This window comes from Nipponia nippon, unplaced genomic scaffold (assembly GCF_047370975.1).
Source record: "Nipponia nippon isolate SJK-2023a ecotype South Korea unplaced genomic scaffold, ASM4737097v1 scaffold_2, whole genome shotgun sequence".
NCBI classification, from domain to species: domain Eukaryota; kingdom Metazoa; phylum Chordata; class Aves; order Pelecaniformes; family Threskiornithidae; genus Nipponia; species Nipponia nippon.
Genome location: NW_028262336.1, coordinates 22243 through 37967, shown reverse-complemented (window position 1 = coordinate 37967; position 15725 = coordinate 22243). Strand labels below are relative to the sequence as shown.

General features: G+C 52.4%; 1 protein-coding gene and 1 pseudogene across 1 annotated transcript; one reads left to right on the top strand and one right to left on the bottom strand.

The window, feature by feature from the left end:
* Positions 1 to 5927: 5927 nt before the first annotated feature.
* Positions 5928 to 11469, bottom strand: LOC148055588 (trypsin II-P29-like; annotated as a pseudogene).
* LOC148055587 (trypsin I-P1-like) lies at positions 11301 to 15265 on the top strand. The gene is made up of 5 exons (XM_087757164.1): positions 11301 to 11784; positions 12218 to 12386; positions 12996 to 13249; positions 14042 to 14178; positions 14923 to 15265. The coding sequence occupies exons 1-5, from the start codon at positions 11745 to 11747 to the stop codon at positions 15070 to 15072; spliced, it is 750 nt and encodes a 249-aa protein (XP_087613290.1). The 5' UTR covers positions 11301 to 11744; the 3' UTR covers positions 15073 to 15265.
* The last annotated feature ends 460 nt before the right edge of the window (positions 15266 to 15725 follow it).

The window sequence follows — 15725 nt, the reverse complement described above, 5'->3', positions numbered from 1 at the left end:
ACTACTAGTGCTACTAGTAGTAGTAGTAATAATAAAAATAGTGCTACAATAATGATATAGAAAGCAAGCGCTACACCCTACAATTGCTCACCACCCACCGTGGTGGTTCATGTCATATGGGATGGAATAGCCCTTTAGCCAGTCTGGCTCAGCTGTGCTGGCTATGCTCCCTCCCCGCTTCTTGTGCACCTGGCAGAGCATGGGAAGATGAAAAGTCCTTGACCAGTGTAAGCACTACTTAGCAACAACTAAAGCATCAGTGTGTTACCAACATCATTCTCCTCCAAAATCCAAAACACAGCACCGTACCAGCTCCTAGGAAGAAAGCTAACTCGATCCCAGCTGAAACCAGGCCATGCCACATGCCAGCCTGTGCCGCGCACTGGTGCGTGTTAGGAGGGAGGTAACACTCTAACCTGCCAGGAAACTTTCTGTTAGCCGCACAGCTTGCTGACATAATCTGTAATTGATACAGTATCTTTGGGAAAGGTAACCTGTATGTGGCTGAAGGCGTGGAAGGTAGTGATCCTGACGCAGAGACCTCTGTGCCTGGAGGAGTTAGGGATCCACACAACAGTTAAGCCGAGTAGCCTATGCTGTGCTGTGCTGCATGTGCCATGCGTCCCTCAGGCCTGTGCTGTGCTGCACATATCCCTTGGCCACAGGATAACCTCAGACAGGTCATTGTAACGGGGGAGCTTGTGGGCAGCTCCCACTTGGCAGCGGCTATTATGCCACCTGCCTGGCCTTGCCTTTATGTAAAGGTGCCCCAAGAACTTCTCACGTGAACATCCTTTCTCTTTGACAGCGAGAATGATGAGCAGGGTTGGCTGGAGTTAAATGAGAGGACGTCTGTGGAGTGCAGGTGGAAGAGAGACAGCAGGAAGAAGGTGGGGAGAGAAAGGGAGGCAGAGAGGGGAAGGAGGGTTGACGGAAGTGAATACAGTGTAAATGAGAGTGGAACGAAGAGGGAGGCAAGGAGGAGTGGGGTGGCAAGGAGAGAAGGCAGGACAAATAAACTCAGAGAGTCTGAGAAGCGGAGGAAGGGAAGGCTAGGAAGCAGAGGAGGTACTGAGAGGAAAGGGGTCATCCTGCCTTGCACAGCACCGGCAAGGAGGAAAGCAGGCCCCTTCTGTGCAGGGGGAGGTTTGCGCTCAGCTCCCTCAGCAGCCTAGCCACTGTGTTTCACTCTCAGCACAGTAATACATGCCGGAGTCATTGAGAAAGGCATGCTCTATCAAGAGGGTCATCCCGTCTCCTTGTATCTCGCTGCTCTTGAAATGGCTTCGGAAATCCTCCTCAACATTTGCTTTACCACCTATGAATGCAGAAGCCACTAGGCTCAGTCTGGAGTCCTTCCCCAAAGGCAGCTTGTACCAGTCCATAGCTGTGTTGGAGGATTTCTTCTTGGAGCAGCTCAGATTCACGGACTGGCCTTGTTGTATGACTGTGTCTGGGGACTGGTCGAGAGCCAACGCTGGAAGGGAAAAGGAGGAAGGTTGAGGAGGAGGAAAAAATGGGAAAAGGTGAACTAGGCACCGTGGGTTGGTAGCGAAGAGGGTGAGAAGGAACAGGACAGGCTAGGGAGCAGCGGGAGGGGTGGGACAGCTCTTCAGATCATCAGGTGCGTTTCCACTCTCTCTCCCATAGACAAGAAACATTCCTGGGCAGTTTGTGTCCACCAAAGGAAGCATTTGGGAGTTGTGCACAGGAGAAAAACCAGACAGCCATTGGTGGAGCTTCAGGGATTCCTGCCCACCTCATTGATTGCCCATCCTCAGCACAGGAAGCTTTGGGGAAGAGAGCGCTGCCAGCAATGGGGTACGCGGCTGGGACAGCAGCAGTGGAATCGCTGTAGGTGCTCAGGGGCGAGTTGAGTTCACTTACCCATAGGAGCCAGCATGGCCACAAAGAACCAGCAGGGAACCATGGGGGAAAAGCCCCTGTCCTTTCAGGGACCTGCCTGTCGTAGCTGCCCAGAGATATGTGAAGAGGAAGCACTGAGTGAGGATGAGACACATTGGGGTTGGGCAGGACGTGAAATGTGAGAAAGGATTGCCTGGCTGAGAACACCGGGGAATGACGCACACAAGCACATGAAAGTATAAGCCCTGCAGAGGTGTGTGTGTGGGGGGGCAGTGCGGAGGGGAGAAGGAGGTTGCATGGACAGAACTATGCTGAGGTTGCATGGGAGTCTGAGTGTGCGCAAGGCAGAGGAATGCTGAGAGTTGCCCTTCTCCTTCTGAAGTCCTTGAGAGCTGGAGGAATGAGGTATGAAGGACACAGATAGGTCCCTTGCATTTCCCCATGTATTTTCCTTTGCTCCCGCGGCCATGGCTGGTTCTTTTTTTTTTTTTTTTTTTCTTTTTCTCCCCTGGCTGGGTGAGGGCTCTCTTTCTCTCTGCAGTACTGTGAGCACAGCAGTTAAGGTCAGTGAGAGGCAGGACCAGGAAAGACACCATACCAGCGCAAGCGTTCTGCCTGCTGAGGACTCTCACGGGCTTTGCAGTGAAGCACTTGCCCCATCCCTTTCTCTGAAGAGCAAAACAGTGCCTGCAGCTTCCAGCTTCTCTCCTGCAGGGAACTGTGAATCCCACGGCAGTTAGTCTCTCTTACTCTCTGCAGCAGAGCTGGGAATGTTGCTGAACATCACAAAGGAAAGAGTGCGATGGGGGTCTCAGCTGCCAGACACTCTCCCTACCCATAACCCCTCTCATCCTGGGACCAGGACGGGTAGGAAAAAAGCAGGCCAGGACTCCCTTCACTGGCTGCTTTCCCCAGCTCTCTTTCCTCCAGAGAGGGACTGCAGGGACAGGAGCTGCTCCACGTCCTGAGCCTTTGCCCACTCCAGCCAAGCTGGTCACACACATGCTTGAGTACTGGAGGTGCCACAGGCTGGTGCAGTGATCACTGTGACGGGGATGGGAGCTACGTGAGGGGTCAGTGTGTGTGTGTGTGTGTGGTGCGTGTGCGCACACGTGTGTGTATGTGCGCATGCATGCATCTCTGTGTGTGTGTGTGTGTGTGTGTGTGTGTGTGTGTGTGTGTGAGTGTGTGTGTGCGTGCAGGGCTCCCTCCAGCCCTGGCCCGGCAGAGCTGGTGAGAGGGGTAGGAGAGGAAGGTAAATGCCTGGGAAGAGCCCAGGGACAGTCAATGTGCTGGCGTGGGAAGGAAGGAAGAAAGAACCGCATGTGGCCCAAAGGGGGGGGCCCGAGGGAGAAGGGGTGCTGAGGATTGGAGCCAGGGTGGCCTCTCCCTCCGCCTTCCTTGCTGACAGGCAGTAGCCCACGTTCCTCCAGAGATGGTTCGTCCCTGGGACCTGGGGCCTAGCTGGGGAGAGCCTTGGGTGTCTCAGCCTGGTGCTGCCTCTGGGGCAAGGGCTTCTGGCAGCTCTGCTTCAGGAGCACACTTTGTCTGGCAAATTCAAGGAGCGCTCAGGGACTGAGAGCATCTGTGTCATCGCCCCCTCTGCCCTGTGAATCAACCTGCCCAAAGCGGTTTCCTTTTCTGGCAGGATTGAGCTTGTCCTCCGGAGGGGTGTGGGGGTGCCGCTGGGATGCAGCCGCTGAGACCACTAGGGTCTTGAAAGCAGCTGTACAGTGCAATTTCATTGACTCCTGCTCTACCCGTGACCCCTTTCCAGTGAAAGGCATGGGGAAAACTGTACGCAGGTGCTAAGCAGGAGACGCTGGATCAACAGGTGGAGACTGTGGTGTTGCACAGTTGTCTTGCGTGCCAGACAGCATCTCCCTCTCCCCACAGCTCCAGCATGAGCTGAAGCACCCGTGACCGCGCCTATGCCTCACACTCCATGAAGGATATCTCAGCTGCTCACCTTGGTGGACTGTGAAAATATAGCCGAGCATCAGCTTCCCCTGGGGACTTCCACTCTCTTTTGCTCTTCAGCACCACTGGAGCTAAAGCAGAGTAGGCAAGTCAGGGCAGCCCTCTTGTCTTGCGACAAGCAGCAGGGGATGCAGTGGGTGGGCCAGGCCAGATGCTAGGAAACAGCAGAGCTTCCCAACAATCCCTTCTGAAACCTCTCGGGGACTTTCTCGTCCTGGTCACCAGGGCCATCCCATGGCTCACCTGGGATGTCTGCTGCTGTGGGCAGGGACAACTCACAATGTAGCTCCTCTTGCCTCCCTCACCCCTTTAAGCCACAGACCCCACTGCCTGCCAATACAGGGCAGGTGGAGAGACAGCCAACACGAGTGACTCCAGGGAATTCTTGGGTTGCCTCCTCCTGGAGGTTTGTGATCTTGATAAGCCCGTGTCCCAGATAGCTGGCGTTGTGGCTTGCAAGCTTGTGACTCCCACAAGGTTCCCAACAAATTCAAATGTAGAAATTGCACATCAGCCCTCCTCATCCTCCCCCCCCAACCACACCACCCCCCCCCCTCCCGAGTTGCTCTGGTCTCTGTGCTCACCAACGGGCCTTGGTTTCCCATCTGTGGTTCTGCGCAAACTCAGAGCCCCATGGCTCCACGCTGAAGGGAGTGGAGAGCTACACATGGAGGAGGCGGAGGCCTGAGTTTGTCTTTTGGGGATGAGAAATGGGGAGGCAGTGACATAAAAGGGATGCATCCCTGTTTGAGCCATGGCTGTTTCAGCCGTGCACATGAAGACTCCTCAGATGTGTTGCATCCACCCCTCCTTTCCATTGAGCCTGAGAGGCCTGGCCTCCAGTGCCCGCCAAGCTTATTTACCTCATGCTGCAGTGAAGTGGTTATTTTTCTTCTTTTCTCTGAGGATTTTGTGGATCTGGGAGTGGGAAGGACTGCCTCGATGCTGTCTTTCTCAGCCTACTCCTGGGAAGGCAGGCGTGTCTGCAGATTAGAGCCAGGGGAAGCGGCCCAGACACCCACCTGCTTTTCCTTGGAGGGCAGTGGGTTTGGGGAATTAGCGCAGGGCATGCCTGGATGTCGGGTTCCCTGAGGAGGAGGGGGTTTGCAGCCAGCTGAAGGAAAAGCCTCCCACAGTCACTTTTGGGGAAAGGGTCGGGGGCTGTTTTTTAACTAACCAATGGGGTTGAGGTGGCAGGTGAGCATAGATCCCCCTCTTGGCTGGGGGAGCTTATGTCAGGCGAGGGCGGCAGAGGGTTTTGGGAACCTAGGGGTTAATGGGTGACCAGGGACAACGGTTTGGCGGGGCGGGGGTGGGGCGGGCGTTGTGCCTGGGACTCAGCTTTTGGAGCATCTCAGTGAGGTGCCGGATGCCTGCTGAGCCGGGGCTGGAAGCCCCTCCGCACACCTGGGAGGAGCTGGGTGCGGGTCGGGGACGTGAGGGGAGTGACAGGCACACAGGGCGGCAGAGAGTCCTGCTCTTGCAGCAGTTACCGGTGCTACCTCGTGGCCAAACTCTTAACTGCACCGGTCCAACCATGCATTCGCTTTCCTGGGGTTTAGTTATGGGACAAATAAACCGCCCGGTACATTAAATGGGAGAGTTGTCTGCACTCCGCCTCAAATCACGGGTATCGCCCCTCCGTCGGGAAACAAGTATGGGGCTGGGCATAAAAGGAACAGCAACTCCAGCATCTGGATTCCTTCTGGCTCAGGGCATGGAGCAGATAACCACGGTGACAGAGAAAGGGAAGGCGGTACTGAGAAGTCAGGCGCCTGGGTCCTGTTGTCGGCTTTCATGCGGAGAGACTTCATTCCTGGCTGTTAATCACTAGTGTCCTTGGCATGAGAGATGCAGGACCAGGGTGATGTCCGTGGCAGGGGGCTCCACCCCAGAGGACACCTTTGGATATGAGAAAAGCACCCTCCCCACTTATAAGACAGGCACGATTCTCACAAAAGCAAGACCCTTAATTCCTCCACCAGGAAACAGGGAACCACAAAGGGAATCAAAGATTATGAAGCATCACAGTGAAGCCAAAGTTCTTAGTGTCCGACCAGCAGGGTCAGTTTTTGGCTGGCTCAAATCACTCGCTGCTGCTGTCAAGGGGAGAGGCAGAAAGCCCGGGTTCTCTCTCCCCCTGGGTTTAGGGACCTGCATACCTCGGTTCTTAGCCCAGCTTCAAGAGGAGTGACAGAACTTGAGGCTTAGGGCACGGCACAGGCTCGGAGTCAGTGCTCTCACACTTGCCCTGGCCCCATGCCTCACTGCCTGTGGGACTTCAGTTCAGCTCTGGGATGGGGCAGTCAGCCCCGTGGAATAGGAAGCCCTTCATGCTCTCATGCACCGTGCTTCATGCCTTGTCTGGGGTTGCAGCAGCTCTGCTGCAGATTGTAGTTCTCTTTCTGCAGATTTTAGTTGTCCTTCTCTAAGCCTATACTCTTTCCCCAGCTGACTGTCAGTAGCTTTGACGGCAACGCCGGAGGGTCTGGTGGATTCTACAGCATAGCGTAAGTTGAAACGGAGTTTCTGCTTGGGTTAATATTAGCCAGTGTCCCCACACACAGAACGCAGCCCAGAGGTGGCCAAGCAGTGGCGGAAGAATGCACAATAGCTGGATCAAGTCAGCTCCAAAACGCTAACCTGCTTGGTGCAAAGCTTAAATGGGAATGCTCCAGAAAATGCTGGGAGAATACAGCTGACTCCTCCACACCTCTCTGGAAAAAAAAGAAAAAATCCCCTGGAGAAGCTATTCTGTGCAGAGGCTGAGCTTCTGGTGGAGGGGGACTGAAGGCATGCGACTAGGGAACTGGAAACCTGAAAGGCATGCTACTTGAGGTCTGGGGACCCTAGGGACACAGGACCTGAGCCACGGGCCTCATGGAGAAGGGACCCAGGCACACGTGACTCCCGGGATCACGGGATCCGCGGATATATTACCTGCAAACACGGGATCCATGGGCAGGACTATGCCATTTCCAACCGAGTGGTCTAATAAAAGCCCCCTGATTCTTCATTCCCTCTGTCCCATGGCCGCAGAGCAAGAACATGTCTTTCTCTCACCAAGAACGGCTATGGAGAAGCCCAGATGTCTGTGAATATGGACGACCATCTGCCCCTGCGCTTGGTTTCAGCCAGCTGCATCGCACCTGGAGTGAGTGGGGGACCCCACTTCTGAAACTGGGGAAGAGCTGGGCGGTCAGAGGTGCAGGTGGGAAGGGACCCTTGGCAGGTCCCAGTCTTGGAGCGGGCTCTCTGTAGTGTTTTCAGCCTTGTCCCCTGGCATCTGAGTTTTGCCTGCTGCCCCTTGCTCCGTCACTCGGAATAACTGAGCTCTGGTGTCTCCTGAGTTGATCCTGGATCTTCTTGGACCCTCTGGGCTACAATGACCCACCTCAACCACCCCAAAGCCTCTCCCTCTCTCCTTCCCTCTCCCCCTCCCTCTCCTTGTTTCCCAGTCCCTTCTCCACCAAAACCGGATGCTGGATCTTAGGCGCCACAGCCTCCCTTGGCCACACTCCTCTCTAGATGCCCGGGTTCTGGGTGTTGGACAAGGAAGAAAGAGGAGGGCAGGAAAAAAAAAATCTACCAAGGCAACTGGAGAATTTCCAGGACGCAGGGAAATTTCACTCAAAGGCTGGAGAAGGGAATGTGCATCACCGTAAGTTACTCTCTGGATCAGATTTAAAGATTTATCCAAGCAACACAGGAACCAGCTATAGGGGAAGGCAGGCAGAGGGGATCTCTACCTGAGCATCCTTTCTGGGAGATCCTCGTCCCTGAACGCAAGAGGAGCCATCTGGAACGAGGTGCTCTGAGGAGTCTTTATGTTGCCTAGGAAAGCTAGGTATTTGGCTTCCCAAGCAAGCCCCTTCCAGAACTAGGGACCATTAGGGCCAATGTTCCCATGATTAAAGCCCCACCCTCGCTTCCCATCTCAGCCTGCACAAGAACAACACAGCAGCACTGTCCGATAAAGCCACCTTCTAACAGACGTCTTTGACAGGTCAGCCCTGACCTGACCCTTCCCATCCTGCTCAGAAAGGACTGAGCTCCTCCCAGGACGCCCTCTATGCTCCAGCAAATGAAGGGATGAGCTTGGGTACCTCTCCAAACTGTCTTGCAGGACTTTGGCAGCCCTGACTATCCCTCTCTGGGTCGTGGGAAACACCCTGGCAGAGGCATGGGAGCAGAGAAAGACAGCACCCCTTCTTTGCTGACCTCCCCTACCCTCAACAGTTCACTGTTACTGCAGTCAGTGCCCAGCAGATGTGGCTGGACCTGCTAGTTTGGCTGAAGTCCGCTCTCTATCAAAACTCTGCTGGAAGGGTACTGTGTCACAACAGAAAACCTGGAGAGGAGGAAGCCTACGCACACTCTGCCAAGCTCTGACTTCTTACACTGTGCAGCCTGAGGCACCCTGCGGTGTGTGACCCAGGGCTCTGTGCAGACATCAGTGCTTACCCGGCAGGAGTCTTTCCCACCATCCAGGAATCCTACACACATCGCGTTGCTAGTGATCTGGCCTGGGTGAGCCTCCTGGCACTTTTGGTTACTCAGAACTGGAGCTCTCAGTCACCGGAGAACCTGAGGGAAACTGGCTGCCGGGGCAGCAGGGAAAATTAGGTTTCCTCTTGGGACTCAGCACTGTCAGCGAACAGAAAGACCTGTAGACCTATATGCGAGAGCCATCCAGCAAAGCAGGGCAACCCTTGACGTGCATGAGCAAATGCGAAGGGCATTGTTGACTGAGGCACACTGGCAGGGCAGTTTGGGGAACTCACAGGCAGAACATGGAAAGGCTGCAAAGCAGGAGTGAAATGTACACGGAAGTCATGAACGTGGCGCTGAAGCCGGAGAAGTGTGACCAGGTACCTGCAACATGCACTGATACTCACAGCCACTGCTCAGTGTGTTTCCTCACCTTGAAAAAGGCACTCGGGACCCTCCTTGGCACAGGAGCTGGGCAGAGCTGTGGGTTGAATGTCAGCACTGCAGTCCATGGTGGTGGCCAGCTTGATCAACACAACGCCGGTATCAAGGCTTCTTGAATCGTATCTAGGATGGTGAATGATTAACGCGGCACGCCTGACTAGTTCACTGTCTTCCTTCACGTAATGTTGCGCTCTCCCATCCTGCCATACTTGCGTATGGCTGCAAAATTACCAGCAGGGAAGAGCAGCAGTTAACCATGGGTAGAACAGCTTGGTGCCACACGGGGCCTGGCAGACCCTCGGAAGAGAGTCAGGGAGCGTTGGCCTAATGAAAAGTGTATGTGTCACAGAGCTCTAGGAGCTTCCCGATTTTATGAAAGACAGAGTCTGGAGAGTCTTGCTAGTTGGCGTCCTGTCCGACGGATCCCCCGCTGGCAACCGTGGCAATGGTGCGAGCATAGATGGATCACCTCAGACACCTCGAGCAATGCTTAGGGAAAGAAGGTTACATTTCCTATTGCAGAGGAGCATGATCCTTGATCTGTGCTCTCTCTGCAGAGGTATGCCCGAAATTCAGGACAAGGAAGATCCATGGAGAAAGTCTGGAGGAATGAAAAAGAAGGGAATAGTAACGGTAAGCCACGTGGGCGTGCAAGTATGCACAGAAAGGCATGTTAGGATGCACAGAAAAGGATGCCAAGACTGCAGGACTATTGGAAAGATCATGTAACGCAGTGAGACACAAGGCAGTGTTTTGCCTTTGGTGTCAGGTACACCATGCATCGCCACCTTGGATTCTCTTCTTTTGCTAAGCACCATATTGCAAATCGGGTGGCTTTGCAAGGTTTGACCGGAATCCAGATACACGACCCAATCCCTACGTATGATTTCTAGCAGTGAGCAGCTGAGAGGACCCACTGGCTGTTGATGAACGAACCGCCACAGAAGTGATACCCGGCATTCAAGGACACTGGTAGGGAACGGAATGCTCGAGGCAATTGCAGCCTCCCACAATCTTGTCATCACCGGCATCCCCAGGAAAAGCAACTGAGAGAAAGAGGACTGAGTGTCACGGCACCAGGTCTGAATCCCTTCTCTTGAAGTGTAGCAGCAGCCAATGAGCTACAGGGGAATTAGCAAGAGCCAAAAGAGTGTGAAACTTGAGAAGCCTTCACAGCAGCTCCTGAAATATCCTCCGGAGTTCTCTCTGTGCTACGCTGAAGCAGGAGGCTTTGTCTTTAGCACCCGGAGTCAGAAAGAGAACAGAAAAGCAGAAGCTGCCAAAGAACTTCACAAACGAAAAGCGCGCAGCCTTCACACGGGCACCCTCACTTCCGTGGCACCTTTGGAACAGGAAGCAACAGCTGGGTCATGGTGGGAAGCGCACGGCGCACATTTGCGTGGGCTGGGAAATGGAAAATGGCCAATGCAGTTGGGAGTGCCAGCAGAATTTTAATTTGCTGGGGGGAAGCCAGGGGTGAGCAAGAGGGGAAGGAAGCCCTGGTAGTGAAGAAATCGGAGAGAACATGAGGGCTCTGCCGAGTTGGAGGCTGACGTTATAGCAGAATGTAAGAAAGAACACGTAAGGGATTTGTTGAAACCACTAGAACGGTGGCCTCCAAGCAGTTTGCATCACGCACGCCTATTGGTAAAACATTTTTGAGGATGCACCCCCAGTCCAGGTGTATTTAGTGACTGATAATTATATACGTATAGTACTGAAGTTCTAATGTTTTCTTCCCACACCCCAGTGCATCGTCTTGCGCACCCCCAGGGCTGCATGCACCCCACTCTGGAGACCGCTGCACTGGAACATGGTAAACCGGGAGCCTGTCTCTGACCGTCGACTACAGATGCAAAGAGCAGAAGATGCAAAACCCTTCCGCACACCCTCCCCTGGCCTCTAGCAACTGGGGACTTGATGTTCCTAGGTCAGACGGGATGTCTTTCAACCAGCTCCTCCCAGGCAGGAGAGACTTGGGAAGAGAGAATCAGCGGTCCCTCCCCCAGCGAGCTCTGTGAGATGTACGAGGACTAGCCGCAGAAACTCCTCCGCTTTATGCTCCTGGGAAGCTTTATCTCCGTCAGCCCACGGTCTCGCCAGGTTTCCCTTTCCCAGGATCTTGCATCAGCCTGGACAAATGTATTTACTTGATCTGAGTCCAGTGATGATACAGCTGACTGAAATACTTGCACTAGGAACATGGATTCCTAGAAATGCAAGCTGCCATTGCTTGTCCATTGATAATATCTCATGCCATTTCAGCATCTCAAAGCATAGGGCTTCTGTTTACAGTCACTTGAGGTTATCCCACGTCTTGCAGGAGCTAACATGATGAAGTTGGAAGCTGCTTGGGAAACGATTATTCCTCAAACGCATTAAGCGCTAGCAAACCCAGCATAATGACAGAAGTTAGCACTCCTTCAGATGAAGGATTTGAGAAGATCTCTTTATTTGTGTTCACAGGATTTTTGTTCGTACGCATTACATCCATAAACATCGATGTTACACTGAAATTCGTCTGCTGCAAGAAGCATCTTACAGTCCGTTACCTCCAATAGTCAGCTTCCGGTAAAAATATGCACTTTTAAGAATGACACCATGAGCACAGAGGAATCTCCAAGGGGTTTGAGGGTTGCTCTCAACAGGTGCTGCGTACAAGACCGAGACAGGCAAACACCTACACATCTTGCAAAGCCCAAATGTATTTTTAAATGGAAGGCTGCCCTCTGAAATAATGTAAAATACCTCGCTGTCTTAGGAAAGGTTTATGATTAACCGATACATTATTTGTGCTTTCTACCAGTGGCTGGTAAAGCCCACTTTTGGATCTTCAAATTTTCCACTGTGTACTTTTTGTCTGGAGAAAACCTTGGACTAGAGATAAGGCCATTTCAAGAAATGTATTTCTAGCAGCTCACGCTTCCAGTCCCCCAGCCTGGGCTTGAGGCTGTGTCAAGATCATGAAATACATACTGTTTCTCACCTTTGTTGGTGTGGCTGGTGAGTACATTTCTTCCTTCTATTTGTGTACTTTATAAGGAAGCTCGTTTTCTGAGCAAATTTGCAAGGTAGTCTGTTGGGGGAAAGTGAAGTCCAGTTTCAACTAGCAAAAGTTCTAAGGCAGAGCACTGCAACTTCTTTTGACTGCTGCCTGGTCATAATTGCTTGTGTCACAAAATGCCTTCATAGCAGCTCTTGAGCCAGGAACACTGACATGTGTCCATAGCTTCAAAAAAGCCTTAAGGGCTGTGAAGTCTAAAGATAACACCTCTGGCCCAGGAAGTCCCAAAGCTGCTGTACATTTTTGGACTATGGGCGAGTGCTACCGTGAGTTTTTATAGAAGGAGAGCCACAAGTGAGATGCTTCCGTCGGTCAGAGGGGCACAAGATTCCTTATGCCACGTGTTGACATATGCCACTTCTTATCTCCCAGTTGCCTTCCCCCTCAACGCTGATGATGACGACGACAAGATTGTGGGAGGCTACACCTGTGCAGCGAACTCTGTCCCCTATCAGGTGTCCCTGAATTCTGGGTATCACTTCTGTGGAGGCTCCCTCATCAACAGCCAGTGGGTCCTGTCAGCTGCTCACTGCTACAAGTCGTGAGTGGAAAACATATGTTCTTCCGTAACCTACTTCTTTCTTCCAGTTTGCTTCTAGCAGGGATTCTGAGCTGTGGGATCCAAATCCGTAAGTGGCTCCGTTCTGACAGGACACAAGCAAGGAATGGGTGGCTCGTTCAGGAAGCTGGGCTGAGGCATCATAAGGGGTTTTCCACTTGTGCCAATGCTTCTGCGAATGCAGAGCAGTGTCTGAAAGGACAGCGTGATAATCTAGCAAGGAGTTATGGGCTGTGATTTCTTATAAATTGCATTAATCTCGCTACAACTTAGTCACTGGAGAACAGGGAGAGGAGCGAGGTCAGGGTGATTGCAGCTTGCCTTTCTCCAGACTGTTTCTAGAAAGCACTGTTATCCATTCAGCTTGTCCCAGCTCAAGAAAATAAGCCTGCAGAAATTCACCACCACCTGCACTGGGAGTGGGTAAGATGTCAGTGTAGATCCGTGGGGCTTATTGCAGGGCAAGAAAGACAACCTGCATGGAAACAGCTACTACCATAGCGATGTTGAAGCGAGTGCATACAGTGACAGGGAGGTTCCTCATAACCTCTCGGTAGCAGTAAAGTCTGTGCCATTCCTTCTCTTTTCCAGTCGCATCCAAGTGCAGCTCGGGAAGCATAACCTGGCACTCACAGAGTCGTCACAGCAGTTGATTAATTCAGCTGAAGTCATCCGCCACCCTGGCTACAGCTCCAGAACACTGGACAATGACATCATGCTCATCAAGCTTGCCAAACCAGCCCGGCTCAACCGAGCTGTCCAAACAATTCCTCTGCCTACCAGCTGTGTGACCCCAGGCACCACATGCCTAATCTCTGGCTGGGGCAACACACTCAGCAGCGTCAGTGAGTACTCTGTGGGAACGTACAGCATCACGAGGGCCCGGGAGACACTCTGAGACCTCACAATTAACTCCAAACAGTACAGGGTAAAGCAGAGAGAAGCGCTGTGGGACAGGCCTTTTGGAGTGACCGGTCTCTGGCGGACGGTAACCATTCCGCTGCTTCAAAGGCAAGCCTTTATAAGGTGCTTCCTCTTGTTCTGTCTCACGAACGTGGAATCACTTCAGTCATCCATGTGCCGCTCGCCAGGATGTTCACGCTGCCATAAATTTTGTGGCCTGGCGCTACCAGCTGTGCCCCAGCTGGTAGCATTGTCGAGCACTAGCGATGTAACTAATGTCAATGGAGTTGTCAGTGCTCTGAGAACAAGATCAAAATCTGTGACTGTGGATCTAAGAGATCCATTCTCTTCCATCGACGGTCAGAGGTGTGGATGGTGGCTGGTGTCTAGTCCGCTGAGGACAACTAAACCTGCACCAGAGGAGAGGATGGTTTTCCCGAGGCTCAGGTTTCCTCCAGCATACGTGCTATCAGAGTAGCTCTTAGCTCCACACTTGCCAACTGATGATTGGTATCAGAAGAATTAACGTGGCTGCAGTGTAGAACGGGGGACCCATGGGTAGAATCTGTTCCGTCTAAAGAAAAGGAATCCATGCTGCAATTACCGTTCAGAGGAAAAATGACGCCTGCTAAAAGAGGATGTTCAGGGATTACGTTTCTGCTAGGAAAGATCTTCTCCGGGCTCTGGAACGAACTCAGAGGTGTCCTCAACCATCTCTCCCTCTTTTCTTGTAGATCCGTATCCAGATACCTTGCAGTGCCTGAAGGCTCCTGTACTCACCTCAAGCGAGTGCACCGAAGCCTACCCTGGGCAAATTACCAAGAACATGATATGTGTAGGATTCATGGAGGGAGGGAAAGACTCCTGCCAGGTAAAACATCTGCCTCTCCTTTCCCATATGTTTCTCTCCTGCCTGTTGCTAGTAGAAGAGGCCATCATAGTAGAGAATCTGCGGTATTCACTGCACTGGCACGTCCGAAAGCTCTTTTCTTGAGCAACAGTGGAGGCTTAGGGGGAGAGTTGCTTATTGAGCGAGGCTAGGTTTTTTCCACTCAGTTAGTCATTGTCCCTTTTTTGAGGCAGCGAAGACCTCTGCCCTAACTCTCCACAAGCAGACTATGCCACCTCCTGCGCCTTAGGCTATTTAAGACGGAGGAGTGCTGCACCAGAGAGTCAGTAGTAATGACGGTGACTTCGGAGCTTCGGGCACAAATGTTAGTTTTGGACTGACGGAGAATGAAATAGCCAGCATGCCAAGATCCAGGCAGCCTGGAAAATGAACACACCTGACAATTGCTCTGCATTTTACATGCGCCTAGCTCCGTGGCAATATTTGGCAGAATAATGGTTAAGACACACCTATCCTAAGCGTCTGCCAAGGCCTGCGTCCCTCAGAACCAGGCAGCTTACTCATCCTTAGCTGCGGTGCCCTTGGAGCTAAAGTAAGGCACAGTAGCATCAGGTGTAGAGCGGTAATCAGAAATGACCTTTGTAGAACTTCCGTGTAGAAAAAGCCCAGTGGAGCTCCCTGGAATGTTCTGGGATCTCTGGGATCTCTGGCTCATCACCTAGGCGGACACCATTTGCTGAATATCCGTATCCTTTATGTGCGCAGGGAGATTCCGGCGGCCCAGTAGTCTGCAACGGGGAGCTCCAGGGCATTGTGTCCTGGGGTATTGGATGTGCGCAGAAAGGCTATCCCGGGGTTTACACTAAGGTTTGCAATTATGTCTCCTGGATTGAAGAAACCATGTCTGCCAACTGAGACACTCTTGTTCTGCGTGACCTGCTGCTTCTCCTCATCTACTTCTTCTGTTTTGGGACTGGACATACAAAAAATATCAAAAAGTAAAGGCTTTCAGGCACCCCTTCTTTGTGCACCGTTTCTCTGGGTACTTCCCTAGGCTATGGTATGGAGGACAGAGGCAGGGAATGTCACTCTGCGGAAGACATTTACTCTTTTCAGCACCTCTCAACTAGCAGGATCTCGGAACATTTTGCAGCAACTTTTTTGCTCAGGTAACTGGTCGTGCTGGGCTTGCTTCGTTTTCCTGGAAGAGTCAAAAGGACAGAGGTGTTCCTGGGTTCTGGTTTTCACTTCTCCTAACCCCAGCTGGCACTGGAACAGAGAGTCCATGAAAAAGTTGGCTGCCAAAGTTGCCAATGGGCTGTGTAGCTGTCTCCTAGAGAAGAGAAGGGAAATAGAGAATTTGAGTGAAAGAAAAGGATAGAAAAAGCAGCGAGTAGGTGAAACGGGGAGAAATGTAAAAGAAATCGGACACTGGAGGAAAGGGAGGGAGAGAAGGAGAGCAGGGCATGAAGGAACAAGTGCCATTTGCCTACCGAGAGGTTTGTGCCCGGCTCTCTCAGATGCTTAGTCGCTGAGGTATTTCTTAGGAGAGTGATAGGTGCCTGAGT